We start from the raw sequence: 12,810 nt of genomic DNA, 5'->3' as shown, positions 1-12,810 counted from the left end.
GCCCTGTTTCTGCTTTGTGGTCTTCTGTACAGGCTGCAGACCATAATCCCTTTACAATGCCAGTGATTACATGTGAAATGAAAGTGTTCTTATGGATTTTGGGACATTTTGCTGAGTACTCTGGAAATAACTCTACTCCGAAGTTAGATTGGGTCACAGAAATTTTGAGTAAAAAGCTAATAGTGTTCAAGAAAAATACATGTAAGAAGAAAAAATATATGAAATTTTTTAACCAGATTTACCCAAGGTGAAACTCTTTAGCAGTGGCAAAGAAAGTGAATGTAAAATGATCTCAAAAAAATGAAGCGTCTGATATAAAACCCCAACAGAATTGGTGCCAGGCATCCCAGCACCAGAAAGTACCTACCTCATTCTTTGATCATCTGGGGGAGTCATTTCCAGGTCGTGGGTAGGTCCATTCAGACCAATCACATGCAAGGAAATAGTTGGGTTTTCCATTCCAGCCTGGATTTCAATAAGATAAAATAAGGTAAAATAAGATAAGGTAAGATAAGATAATATTATTAAAATAAAATAAAATAAAATAAAATAAAATGAAATAAACAAAACAAAATATACAACACAGACTGGTTTTGATTTATGACAAGCCCAAGGATCATAAAACTCCCTTTGTATGAGGCCATTCTCAGGGAAGCTGCAATGGCAGTGGTGCAGCACAGAGGGGAAATTTTAATTAACATTTGTCTATTCTTGGTAAAAGATACTAATTTTCCTAGTGACTATAAACATTTCAATTTTTTTTATTTGTTTGTTAAAAAGGTTGTCTAACAAGTTAATGGTAAACACAGTAAAATATGGATTCATTGTGCATTGTAGGAAAGGACATGACCTGTTGGGTCACTGTTACTTTCCAAAAAAACCTGCATATAAGTCATGAACCTAAATGTAGTAAGGCTTGCTTGCAAACTCTTAGACATTGTTAACTCCTATCTAGCATGGAAGCACAATTGCTTTTGTTCAGGTACAAAGCAAGAATAAAAAAAAAATATTTTAATTATATTTGGAATGACTAATGCTTGAATCAGAAAACTGCAGTTCTACAAATACAGCTAAAGAACAATAAAGACCATTTACTGATGAACGGCTGATCTTTTTTTAGATCTGTTTATTTTCATTGCTTATGAATATGTACTATTATACAGTCTTCTGTCTGAGCCTACCAAGGAAAAAAACTTTTATTTATTTATTTATTTATTATTTTCTGAACTAGAACAGCAGGACTGTTATCTATATTTTTCCCTTACCTTTGGATAATGATACATTTTGACAGTAGGGTAAAGGCTGCCAGTGTATACTGGGATCTCCATGGTGGGGACTCTGGAGGCATTAATTGTTGCATATGCTAACCTGGTGCCATCAGGAGACCACCAATGAGCAATATGTGTCTTCAAGATCTCCTCTAATAAAAAAAAAAAAAAAAAAAAAAAAAGAGAGAGAGAGAGAGGAAAAGAAAAGACTATTAGATGTAAATTACTAGTTATCAATAAATGAAAATGATGTAGATATGAAAATCCCAGTCTAATCACAGCACAGGGAAGATGCCACAGGAATATCAATTAAAATGTTTATTAAATTATGCCATATGCACAAATGAACACAACTGATAACAATTACTCTGAATATATAGGTTATTATTGATGAAAGAACAAAGGGCCCTCCTGTTCCTACTATGTGTCCTGTGCTTGGGTATAAGAACACACAGGTTTTGGGTTCCTACCTGGCTGATGACAGCAAAAGCAAGGCTCCCTTGGGGCTGTTATACCCCGTGGAAATACTGCAGTGGCTGAGGTTTAATTCTCCTCCATAAATACTTTACAGTCATACTAGACACATATCAATGGATTCAACCAGCCTTTATACATAGGTACAAGTGCTTCAGATGAAATTGAAGTTGCCAGTTGGAAATAAACAAAAATACCAATTTTCTATAAATTATGCAATGTTGGAACTTTGTAACACTTTTCCTTAGAGTCTGTGGCCTGGTTGCCGTATTGAATTTTATCCCTATTTCATTTAAAAAGTCATTTTTGCAAAGCAATATTCCATAAGTAGCCAGGGTGAGAGGTGTGGTTGGTGTTGACAAAGTACTTGGAAAGATGACAATACAAACATGTTAGAGTTCAAGTATGTAAGTGGAAAACAAGTTTGCAATCATAAGAAGCAATTTTGAAGTCTGGCAGAACCTAATTCTCATTTAATATAAATTCAAAGGACTTTTAATTTCTAATACTTTCTCTTATCATTTAATATGCTTCATTGCAAAGATGACCAGCTTATAGATATTCAGAAAAGCTATAAAATTCACTCTTTATCCAAAGTGTCTCCAGTTACTGACATTTGGAAGACACTAACTTGGCTTTTTAAACCTCCTATTTTGCAAAAGACAATAATGTAATCCATTTTCATTAAGAGGCTTAATATCATATGAGTCATTCCTATTTAAACCAGAGCAGAAGGGCTTGCATATGCTGTACAGATTGATGGGCAGGAAGACAGGTGCCGTTACTTTAATGTGAAAATAAGAATTAAAGAGGCTGCAGAGTGTTTCTGAGCTTTCACCACTGACATCCAACTGTACAGGTCCGGGCAGCTCCAACTTTTGTTATCATCACTGGTCATTGGAGAAATGAATGAGGATTTTCAGAGTTTGGACCCACCGTGTTTTCACACCACTCCATGATAACTTCTTGGTCCAACCAAAATGCCCATCTGGTCTGAAGAGTAGAAATTCACCAAAGATATTTTATTGCATTTTAATTTAATTTAATTTAACCTAATTTAATTTTACTTCATTTTATTTTATTATTATTTTTAATGTAAAAACTTGGATGGATCTCCTTGGAGAATAGATAGACAATGAGATTTGTCATAGATCAGATGGAGTAATATTTGTTACTCCAGACTTACATTGGGTTTGCATTCAAGGTAACACTAGGAAAGGTGCAAGGGAAATCAATACTTATCCATCAATACTTATGCTTTCTACAGTTAATTAATTATTTAATCAGTATTTAGTGGCAACATCTAAACGAGGGTTCAGAAGGATGTCTAGGAAGTTGCAAATACCACATGGGAAAGTATCTCTCTAGTAGATTTCTTTTGCTGCGTTGTCCTGCCTGTTGTGTGTACATTTAAAAGATGCCGTTCTTGACTTTTATGTTGCTACCTCATTAAGGTCATAATTAAAAGTATAATGGAAAAGGTAAAAATGGGTGGCAGATGAATTCTTGACATTTTAACATTAATTAAGAATGACTTTATTCAGCAAACATTTTCTCAGGGATCTCAGGCTTAATGAAGCAGTTCTGCTGAAGGTCACATGCCAAGAAAGGTTTTAGCGCAGGTTTTGTAGTCCTCTGTTAATGAGATTTAATAGTGTGAACCTTTGCTTTGAAAGAAAGCCAGGACCTTGCCATTATTAGAGAGATCAGTTAGCTTTAGCAAACCAGTGAGCATTCTTCTGAAATACAATTGTGTCAGAAAGTTTCAGCTGAAAGCAGAACATAATTTGCAGACACCTTATTTTAGGGACACTTTATTCTTTGTGCTTGTATTTACCGCATAATCAGAAAAACCCCAGGGTCTTTCTCTGTCACTTCAGATCCCACTTCACATCTGTAAGAAACCAGGTTCTCATTAAACATCCCCCTCCACATATACCTCACAACCTCCTAGCTAAGAGGATATATTGAACAAAACTCTTGCTCTCTTCTTTAAAGCTTGCAGTCACTAGGTGCTACACAATGTAGGAATGATGTGAGGTGTGGAGATTCCTCAACCAGCTGCTGGTGGCTCTTTGCTCCTTTTTTTCCACCTCTTTGCCTGTCCAGGTTCAAGCACAGCTTCTGAACCAAGTCAGTGCTTATTCTGTTACCCCATTCAACATCGAACCATTCTGAAACAGCACGATGACCTTGGTTATAAGTCATGAATCCTTGGTGGGAGACAAATATTAGCCAGCTGGTAATCCAGTGAAACACAGGAACAGGATGAGACAGCTTGACGTGGGGCATTTCTGTCTGCGGCTGAGGAAGGTGGCAGTCCAAGTAGGCAAGCCTTGTATAATAAAGTGCCACAGGTGAGGTCAATCCTTTGTTTTCTCCTAGCAAGGCATGCACTAACTGACTGGTTCAGGTAGAAATCAAAACTGCTTTAGAAATGGCCTTCACATGGGATCCCAGCAATAGCTTATGCTTACTGAGCATTACAGGATGTGTATTTTAACCCCTATTCCAGCTGAATAAGACTCAACCGAATGGCCATTTCAAAGCTGTGTGAAACAAAGGGTTTCCTGAGATAACAGACCTCAGGATGAGCATTTGAAGTCCCGGGCTAGAGTCTATTCAATGACAGGTGGGTATATATCCCTTATCAAGAGTTTAATATCACTGGATGAGAAGGATGAAAAAAAAAAACGGAGGCAACAGCAGAGATGTGAAGAGAGGAATCTTGTTAGAGCTGGATTAAAGGTTGCATTACGTAGCTGCTAGTCTTTGGTGCAGAGACCTGAAGAGCATCCAGAGTGGGTCGGGCTGCCCGTGTCAGGAATGCCATCTCCTCAGAAGAACGTATTTCCTGATAGATGCTTACCTGCTCATCGCTAGAAAGCAGAGAGCAGCAGTCCCTCGCTGTGCTTCTTGGCTGGCAAGTAGCAAGACGTGATGAAATTGGGTTTGGATGTAGCACTTAGCAATGGTACCTTATGGGCAAGCCCTGGATGGACTGCACAGCAGTTGGATGGATATTTCTAGCAGGTGTCTCAGCCAAAACTAACCCAGCATGCATGTAAAAGGAAAGGAAGTGTCTGCTTCTTTCAAGCTTGAATTTATGCCAGCGGTACTTGCAAGAGCAATGAAATCAGAGACTTGTATGTTACTTTAGGCAACCAATTTCTTAAAGAAGAGGAGACAAGAGCATCAGGGCTTTATCTTCTGCAACCTCAGTGGCAATCACCAGATTCTGGGTAAAACCTGTTGTGTGAATGACATTTGGAAATCTGTGCAGGTGGTTTTAATGTTGTATAACATAATCTGCCATTGAGCTATCTCTACAGATATTTCTGTGATAAATCTGCTTCCCAGGCTTATGCAGAGTTCTCAACCAGCTGAGCTCCATCTTGTTAATAAGTGCACAGAAGCATTATGGCCATGAGGGGCAAGAAATGCATTTCTTCACAAGTTTCTAAAAATCTAACTATTTCCATAGCCTCTGCGAGTCCTGAGTCATACTTGTGATTCTGCTGAAGGTGGCCAAGTTCTTGCTTGCTGTCAGTGAAAGGATGAAGCCTTCATGAATGGCTAAATGGGAAATCCATCAGCAACTTAGTTTTTTTGTTTGTTTGTTTGTTTGTTTTTTTACAATTTACAAAGTCATTATGAATGACTTGCAATTTCCAACTGTGAGTTAAATGGAACAGAGACTTGCAGAAGGAGACAGGATGCTTGGCTAGCCCAGTCCTCTGACAGTTGCTGTTGCAACTCCTTTCTGTCACTTCCAAAAAAAAAAAAAAAAAAAAGAATAAATGCACCATCAGGAGAAAAAATGGAGAAAAAAAAAAAAAGGAATAATTCTAAAGTGTTTTTTTTTTTTTTTTCTGTTGTCATAGTCAACAGAGTCTATTATCTGTATAATTCACCCACTGAGGCTATGCATATCACAAGCATCAATAGTCCAATTTCCATGCAAGACAAAACCAGCTGAAGACACCACTTTGATCAAACACGCTCCTTTGGCTGCCCACCTGCTTCTGCTTTCTGTAAGGCAGGACCTCACCTAAGCATGTCACTCCACAGCCATCTTCTGGATGCGCCCATACACACACGTCCACACATCCAGCTCCCCTGGGAAGCGTGGCAGTAAGCATGCACATTCATCCCCACGAGCAGTGCCACAGAAAGCTTTTCTACAGGAGGGAGCAAGGCAGTGTAAGACTGGTCCTAAGGCCTTTTCAGTCTTTGGCTGCTCACGTCTTCCAGTAAGAATGGCCAGGAAAAAATGTTATAGTGAATACAAAGAAAGTAACCTTTTCTCTTCAAAGAGAAAAATGGCTTTCCCATAGGTCAGTGTTGCAGACAAACAAGCGAACTCCGTAATGTGAATGGTGTGTCCACTTTTGGCAAAGCCCCTTGTGTTACACCGATGAGCTGCAGTGAACAATTGCAGTATCATTAACTTCAGAAAAGTAACCATTGAGGAGGTGTCCTTGGAGACTAAGCAGAAAGGCTTTTCTTAACTGCATCTAGGAAATAGAGGCTTTCTGCATCTCTAAAGGTCAAAAAAGGGTATAGTGCGTAGAGACACTTAAGAGGCTTTACTTATTAAATAAATCAATTACTTTCATACAATTAGAATTATTTTCTTGCTCCAGACATTGAACTTTTTTCTTCAGTAGGAAATCAAAACAATATTCTTAATGTTGTGCCCACAGAAGACAACAAAGACAGAATACAGTTTGATTCTCCTCTGAGTAGATGTAAGCACAGATACACACACATTTAAGCACATCTAGCTGGCTGTTAATAGATCCATTAATTTCATAGTACTTTAACTTTTACATAAAGAACTACATAAGATTTAGTCTGTCAGAGGGAACTTCCAATTTGTATGTTATTTATTGCTGATGTGGCAAAGCACAGTGATTCCATGAAGCAGAATCAGTAGTTTTGTTTGTGCAATGTATAGCAGATGATGCTCAGATCATTTAGGATTTGGTGTGCTGAAGGCATTTTACTGTTTTATTAAAACTGTTAATGAAAAGGAATCTTAAACAAAATGAAATTAAAGCCTAGCACAAAGGCCAAGGCTTACATTAAGAAAGAAAACAGTAGGAAGCATCAAAAGAAGATAAGAGGAAGAGAGATCAGAGAACCAAAAGGGGGTGTAGGAACAGAGGAAACAAAGACTTCTGAGACAGCGAAACCCCAAGGGTTCTCAGAGAAACATCACATAAATACAGATGCCTATTTGACAGCTACCATTTGTTTTAAAATCAATGATTAGATCATCTCAAACCACCAACCATGCGTCCAAATCGATTACTAATTTGTAGTTTGAAAGCAAGTATTTTTACCTGGTTATGGAAAGTTTGTATTGTCCTTCCCTGATTTGTGCTTCAGGGGTGGCTTCAGAAGACCACCATGTCATCTTTTGCACATATGCAAACCAAATTTTCTCTCAGTTGCTGTAGTGCAGCTCTACAATGACTTCCATTAAGTCACTTTAATGTGTATAAAATGGGTGTAAAAGTAGTTATGTGTACTCAAATAGAATAAAATTCTGTTTTATATTACTTGTTTTGTATTATTCTTTTTTATATTACTGTTTTATATCCAATCTACATTTTCCTGTGTTGACGATATTTTATGCTGATGTCAGCAATAGCCTTGCAGCACTATCGATTTCAGTGGGATTAATACTGTTTTAGAGCTGTGTAATTGAGTCAGATGAAAAAAAGTCATTTTTCAGGATCACTAAACAGCTCTATGCCCTTTTGGAAAGAGGTGGAGGTTACAAATCAAAAAAAAAAAAAAAAAGAGAGAAGAAATAACACTCCAAAATCCAGTTTCAACCCAATCTCATGATTCCTGTATGCGGGCAACAAATGTTCTCAAGGTATTTGTGCCATCATCAAAGTGATCCTTAAGGAAAACTGAGTGTCCTGCTCATCCCAATGACTCCTTATTCCTTCCCAAAACACACAGCCTCCTCTGCTGTGACAGGCAATGGGCTTATGTAAAGATAAACTATTAATTTCCTCTGTGGGATTTGAAGACATGCCTTAAAGAACACATTTTAACAAAAATACTTGATCCCAAAATGTCACCACCCGATGGCAGCAGCATCACACAGTCGAGGTGCTCCCATGTGTTCAGCAGCTGCGGGAACATGGCAGCCCCCCATCTCGGGGGAAGGAGCCCAGCCAGGAGATTTGCATCTCCTCAAGCACGGGGAAGGTGTGGGCTGCAAGTGTCATTAATTTCCCCTTAGTCATGCAGCTTAATTGCTTGAACACGTTGTTTTCTGCTCGCTCAGCCTTGCAGCCCTGTGTTCCTTGCAGAACACTCTGATGAGATGCTAGCTTTTCCTCTGGTCTCCTCCTGGTTGAGAAGGGACAGGCAGAAGAGGGGTTTATTTGCCATCTTAGCTCCCAAACTGGCCATGTTACTAATCAGTTATGCAGCCTGACGTGGGATGCTGTCTGGTCTCAAGGACTCGCAGTGCTGTGGATGGGGCATGCAGCAAGTGTCGTCCTTCCTGGTCTGAGCAAGCAGGAAGGGAGCCAGAGGACATGCAGAGCCTTCAGCTGTGCCCTTGGGAAGAAGGAGCAGCTCATCTCCACCTGCAGTGGGCAAGGGCTCATCCTGTGCTTTCTGCCTCCGTGTGCCCAAATGTTGCCCAATTTCTGACCACTCAAATCCAGGCTCCTTATCCACAGTCCCAACTATCTGCAGTGCTCACCATGGTTTCTTTGAGGACAGGCTTTAGGACAAGAAGCAGCACTGAGGCCACTTCAGGAGGGCATCTCAACCACATCAAAACTGCTTGTTTAATGTTTTGTTGTTGTTGTTTTTCCTGGTCCACTGATTCTTCTAATTTGTTGTGTTCCTTTCACCAAAGGATCCTGTAGTTCCTGTGTGAGTCAGGGCACCGGGGTGATGTTTACAAGGTTATTGATAAGTAGTTGCCAGACCTTCTTTGCTGCTGAGAGCTTGGGGGCTTCAAAACACTGACAGCATCTATTACAGGCCTGATTCTGTCCTCAGGTACTTCTCTGCAGCTCTTTGTATTCAGCAGAGTGCATGCAGAAGGTCAGGTCGTAATAACTAAGAAATCATGAATATTTGAAGTCCATGTCATTCATACAAATAGATTTGGTGAAAAAAAAACAAACAAACAAAAAAAACCCCCCCACACACAAAAATAGATGCACACAAGTGCCTCGGGAGGTCTGCTCCCCACTCCGGACCCTCTAGGCAGGCAAGGTGACCACACTCCATACACACTGCATTACCATCCTGAGGGCACATCAGTATTTTGGAGCCAGTTTTGCAGCAAGCACTGCAAGACGTAAAGGGAGATATACACCACAGTAGAACAACACCAACTCGTCTCAATGTCCCCCTTTTATTTTCATAACTTTTCCTTCTTTATGCTTCTGGCTTTTTCTCTCCTGTGCACCATCATTAGCAATCCTTTGCTGTTTGCTTTCAAAAGGATCCAAGGTTTATGCTTACAATAGCTCTTAACAATTAGCATGTTTCCTCCTTCCCTGGTGTGAGTCAGTCGCAGCCACAGCAAAACCCTCTTGAACCATTCTGGCTAGACCAGCATGCAGACATTTCATCAAAACAGGCAAGTTTGTAATCTGTCAGGATGCCTGAAGATAATGAAAATGGGGACGGAATTATGAAAGTAGAAATATTACTTAGAGATCACATAGTCAGATATTCCTATTTCTAACACTCACTCCAAAGAGCAAATGCATCTAGAAAACATGTCCGCAGTGGCAGACTGCAGTATGTCACTAATGCATAATAATGTATTTTTCCATTACCTGCCGTAAGCATAAACCCACAGCCTGTTGTCAGCTCTCCATGAAAGCCTGTTAGTGTTGGAGGCACTAAATCTATAGTAACTTTAGCTGGCAAAAGTCTTGAGCAATTTGCACTGCACTCGTTGCTGTGCGTAAATGGTTGTTGCAAGATCTCTTCTTACCTCCTCAATGGGTAAGGACCTCAACGAGACAGAATTCATGTTGCCCAATCGACTGGATGTAGTCGGGCTTCTTATAGTCAAGTCCCCCCCCCCTTTTTTTTTTTTTTTTTCCTTCCTGCCACTTAACAGGTTGCTATGGCTGGAAATACAATTTGCTTATCTGTGCAATGCAGTGAGACAAATCAAGGCTTTCATTATATGCTGAATATTACTCTATTCAAACCTGCTCAAGCAGCTTCCACTGCACCTTTCCTTTAAATTAAAAGTTACAGATTCTTCCCAGCTAATCTGTGGGTTTTATGACAGCAAGAAGATGGACAGCCAACTTTGACACAAGGGATCAATTTCAATAGCTACGGACGTATCAAGAAAGTTAGTGATCACAAAACCCTCTGAATTTGACTATCAAAAATTCATTAGAGGATTGCAATAGTTCAAGAACACAAGTGCCCCAAAGCAATCTCTTTTAATGTTTCATAAAGAAATGTGAGAGATAAGAAGACTGAACAGCCTGACATTGCTAATAAAGAACTTGATCCTCAGCCCCATGTACTTCTTTCAGTACCTGTGCAAGCTGTCTTTCACGTGAATTCCTCGCATGATTTATTCACTCTGCTAGTCACCTACGTGAGGGCTAATAAACCTGTTAATATTACAAAATAAGGTTCTACATGATAAAATGGGAACTGTAGCACATTAACTGAACTTAGTTGAGCTCCAAACTTCTTACCCAGTGTAAACCGCTACAGACATCGAACAGCCATTAAAAATCCACTCAGAGTTTATATTGCCCTGCTATGGCAAAAATCCCCAGAGGCTTCAATCTCAGCAGTGATTCAGGGTCTGGCTAACTGGGAGATTTAGCTGAATAATGACTCAGAGGATGAATCCAATTTTACAATGCTGTATAATTAGAGGAACTACTGAGATCAATAGAATTACCCAGGAATAATCAAAATGAGCGCAGGATAAAAACAGAAGCAGAATTAGCTTATAGCAATATTTCAGAAAACAAAACAAAACAAAACAAAACACCATACTCTTATTAAATAACAGAAACATTTATTATTAATGAAGGCAATGGCATATAATAACATTATACCACTGATGGATCAGTGTGGTTTGACTGTGTTTATGAGTGGTGGTATTTGTATGTGCAAGCAGAAAACACTAAAAAGTACTCTTCAAGAAAGAGTGAGAACCGGATCTGATAAACCCTTTCCAGTTCCTATGCACAAATTGTATCAATACAAGTCACGAAATCATATAAAATAATTGATACACACTTGTATATGAACAAAGTGCTTACTTTTATTCTTGCTAACAACAATGTGTGTAGTCACGTCCAATAGTAATGTAATAGGAACTCCAGAAAAGATGAATAGTTCTAAAATCAGTGAAACTATCTGATTATGCTGGCTCTATGAGGGCCAATATTGGTTGGTTTCTGGCTGAACCCAATCTGCATATGCAGTGAATCCTGACAGCATGGGCTCTCCAGGCCCATACAATTCCCTTCTCCAAAATCTTTCTTGGGCACATCCCAGTCCCACCACCAAGTCTGGCCTCTCATGATGCTGTGAAAATTAGAAATCATTTGGATGCACTGCTGCATTATGGTGTTGTACACGTAACAAGCAGTAAAAATGCTGAAGAAAAAGAAAAAGGAAATAGAAGGAGGTGTAGGCATTGTAAGAAACAGTGTGAACCCCTTCTAGTTAAGGAAAAAACATTAACAAAATCACTCTATGCTCTTGCTATATGTTTTCTTCCTCTTGCATGCAAGTCTTAGGGGACCTCTGCTATTGATTGAGGTAAGCAAATAGAAAAGACAAATATATCTGCATGATAATGTCAACCCATTGAAACCTCTTTTATCTCTATTATGAGGAAAAACAACTTTTTTTTCCCAATATTTCTGAGCTGCAGACTACCATATAGTTATTGTAACCCTATCAACAAAAGCTTGCATGATGGCCTTCCTTGGACTTCTCAGAATTAGTCCATTTCTCTCCAGGGAGCTGCAGACCTAAGATTAAGCCCAACTAACACCCAGAAGTTGGTTACAGCTGCTTTAGGGACAGGTGATGTTCCCAGCTGCTCTACTACGAGAGGGAAAGTGGCATGGTACCCTGCTCCAGGTACAGCCCAGGGAAAGAGCACTGAGCCTGTGTCACCCTCATCAACATCTTCAGCCCAGAAACTTACTTCAGTAAGTCGATAGTAAATAAAACCCAATGTCCTCTGTATCCAAAATGCCTGATAGGCAAATTCTGGTAGAACGTAAATCAGTCTGCAGCAAAGCACATTCCTGCAATGACCACTTGACAGCTTTTTATATTAAGACAGTGAGCACATGCCCAGACAAGGAAAGACAGGTTAGGGAAACATCTTCTCTTCTAATAAGGTGGAAGAGGCGGAAAGAAAGTTATTGTGTTTCCCTTCACATCTGCCAAGCGCAGAGGTTATAAAGGCTTTCAAGGGCTGATACAGTGCAGCTTCAAGTAGGAGCTCTGTGGACCAAAAGCCACCCATCTTGTGCAGTCACCATGGCTGCGTAGCTGAACAAAGTCTACAGCAAGCCTATGAGATACTTTTGTAGAAGTTAGCTAAAAAATAAATAGGACCCCTTTATTAACTCCAGCATATGGGGCAGCCCAATGGGAAGAGATCTCCAGCTCCTCTCATCTCTGGGCTGGACTGTCAGTGACAAAGGCTGACTGACCTTTTTCCAATTTTCCAGTGGAGATAAAGAATCCAGTCGATTTTTTGTGCGTAACGTTTAACACGTTCATGAAGTTTTTAAAGGAGCTTTGCCACATTTCCCCTTATAGGCACTACGCCAACATAGGTTTCACTATTCAACAGCATTTTTATTTTTAAATTTATGAACAAATTAATTTCCTTAGAAAGTCCAAAGTTTGTGTCTCTAATGACTGCTGGTTTTCCTTTAAAGCTACAATAATTAGAGTCTCCTAATGAGAATTTTAATTGGATAGTGAATTAAATACCAGATGAGGTTAACTATTTATACTAGCACTGCAATTCCAGAGGTTTAGATATTTTTTATTTTGT

The 12,810-nt window shown here is 39.4% G+C and overlaps 1 protein-coding gene across 1 annotated transcript in view; it reads right to left on the bottom strand.

Annotated features, from left to right (window-relative positions):
* DPP6 (dipeptidyl peptidase like 6) overlaps positions 1–12,810 on the bottom strand; it is a 408,025-nt gene that overhangs the window by 51,691 nt on the left and 343,524 nt on the right. The window contains exons 9-10 of the mRNA XM_035554362.2: positions 1,266–1,420; positions 368–465 (exon numbers count right to left, since the gene is read on the bottom strand). Coding sequence (XP_035410255.1) covers positions 368–465; positions 1,266–1,420 — 253 coding nt within the window. The remainder of the gene's footprint in view (positions 1–367; positions 466–1,265; positions 1,421–12,810) is intronic.

This window comes from Cygnus atratus, chromosome 2 (assembly GCF_013377495.2).
Source record: "Cygnus atratus isolate AKBS03 ecotype Queensland, Australia chromosome 2, CAtr_DNAZoo_HiC_assembly, whole genome shotgun sequence".
Lineage (NCBI taxonomy): Eukaryota > Metazoa > Chordata > Aves > Anseriformes > Anatidae > Cygnus > Cygnus atratus.
Note: the sequence above shows the minus strand (reverse complement) of the source record. Positions and strands in the feature narration are given on the sequence as shown.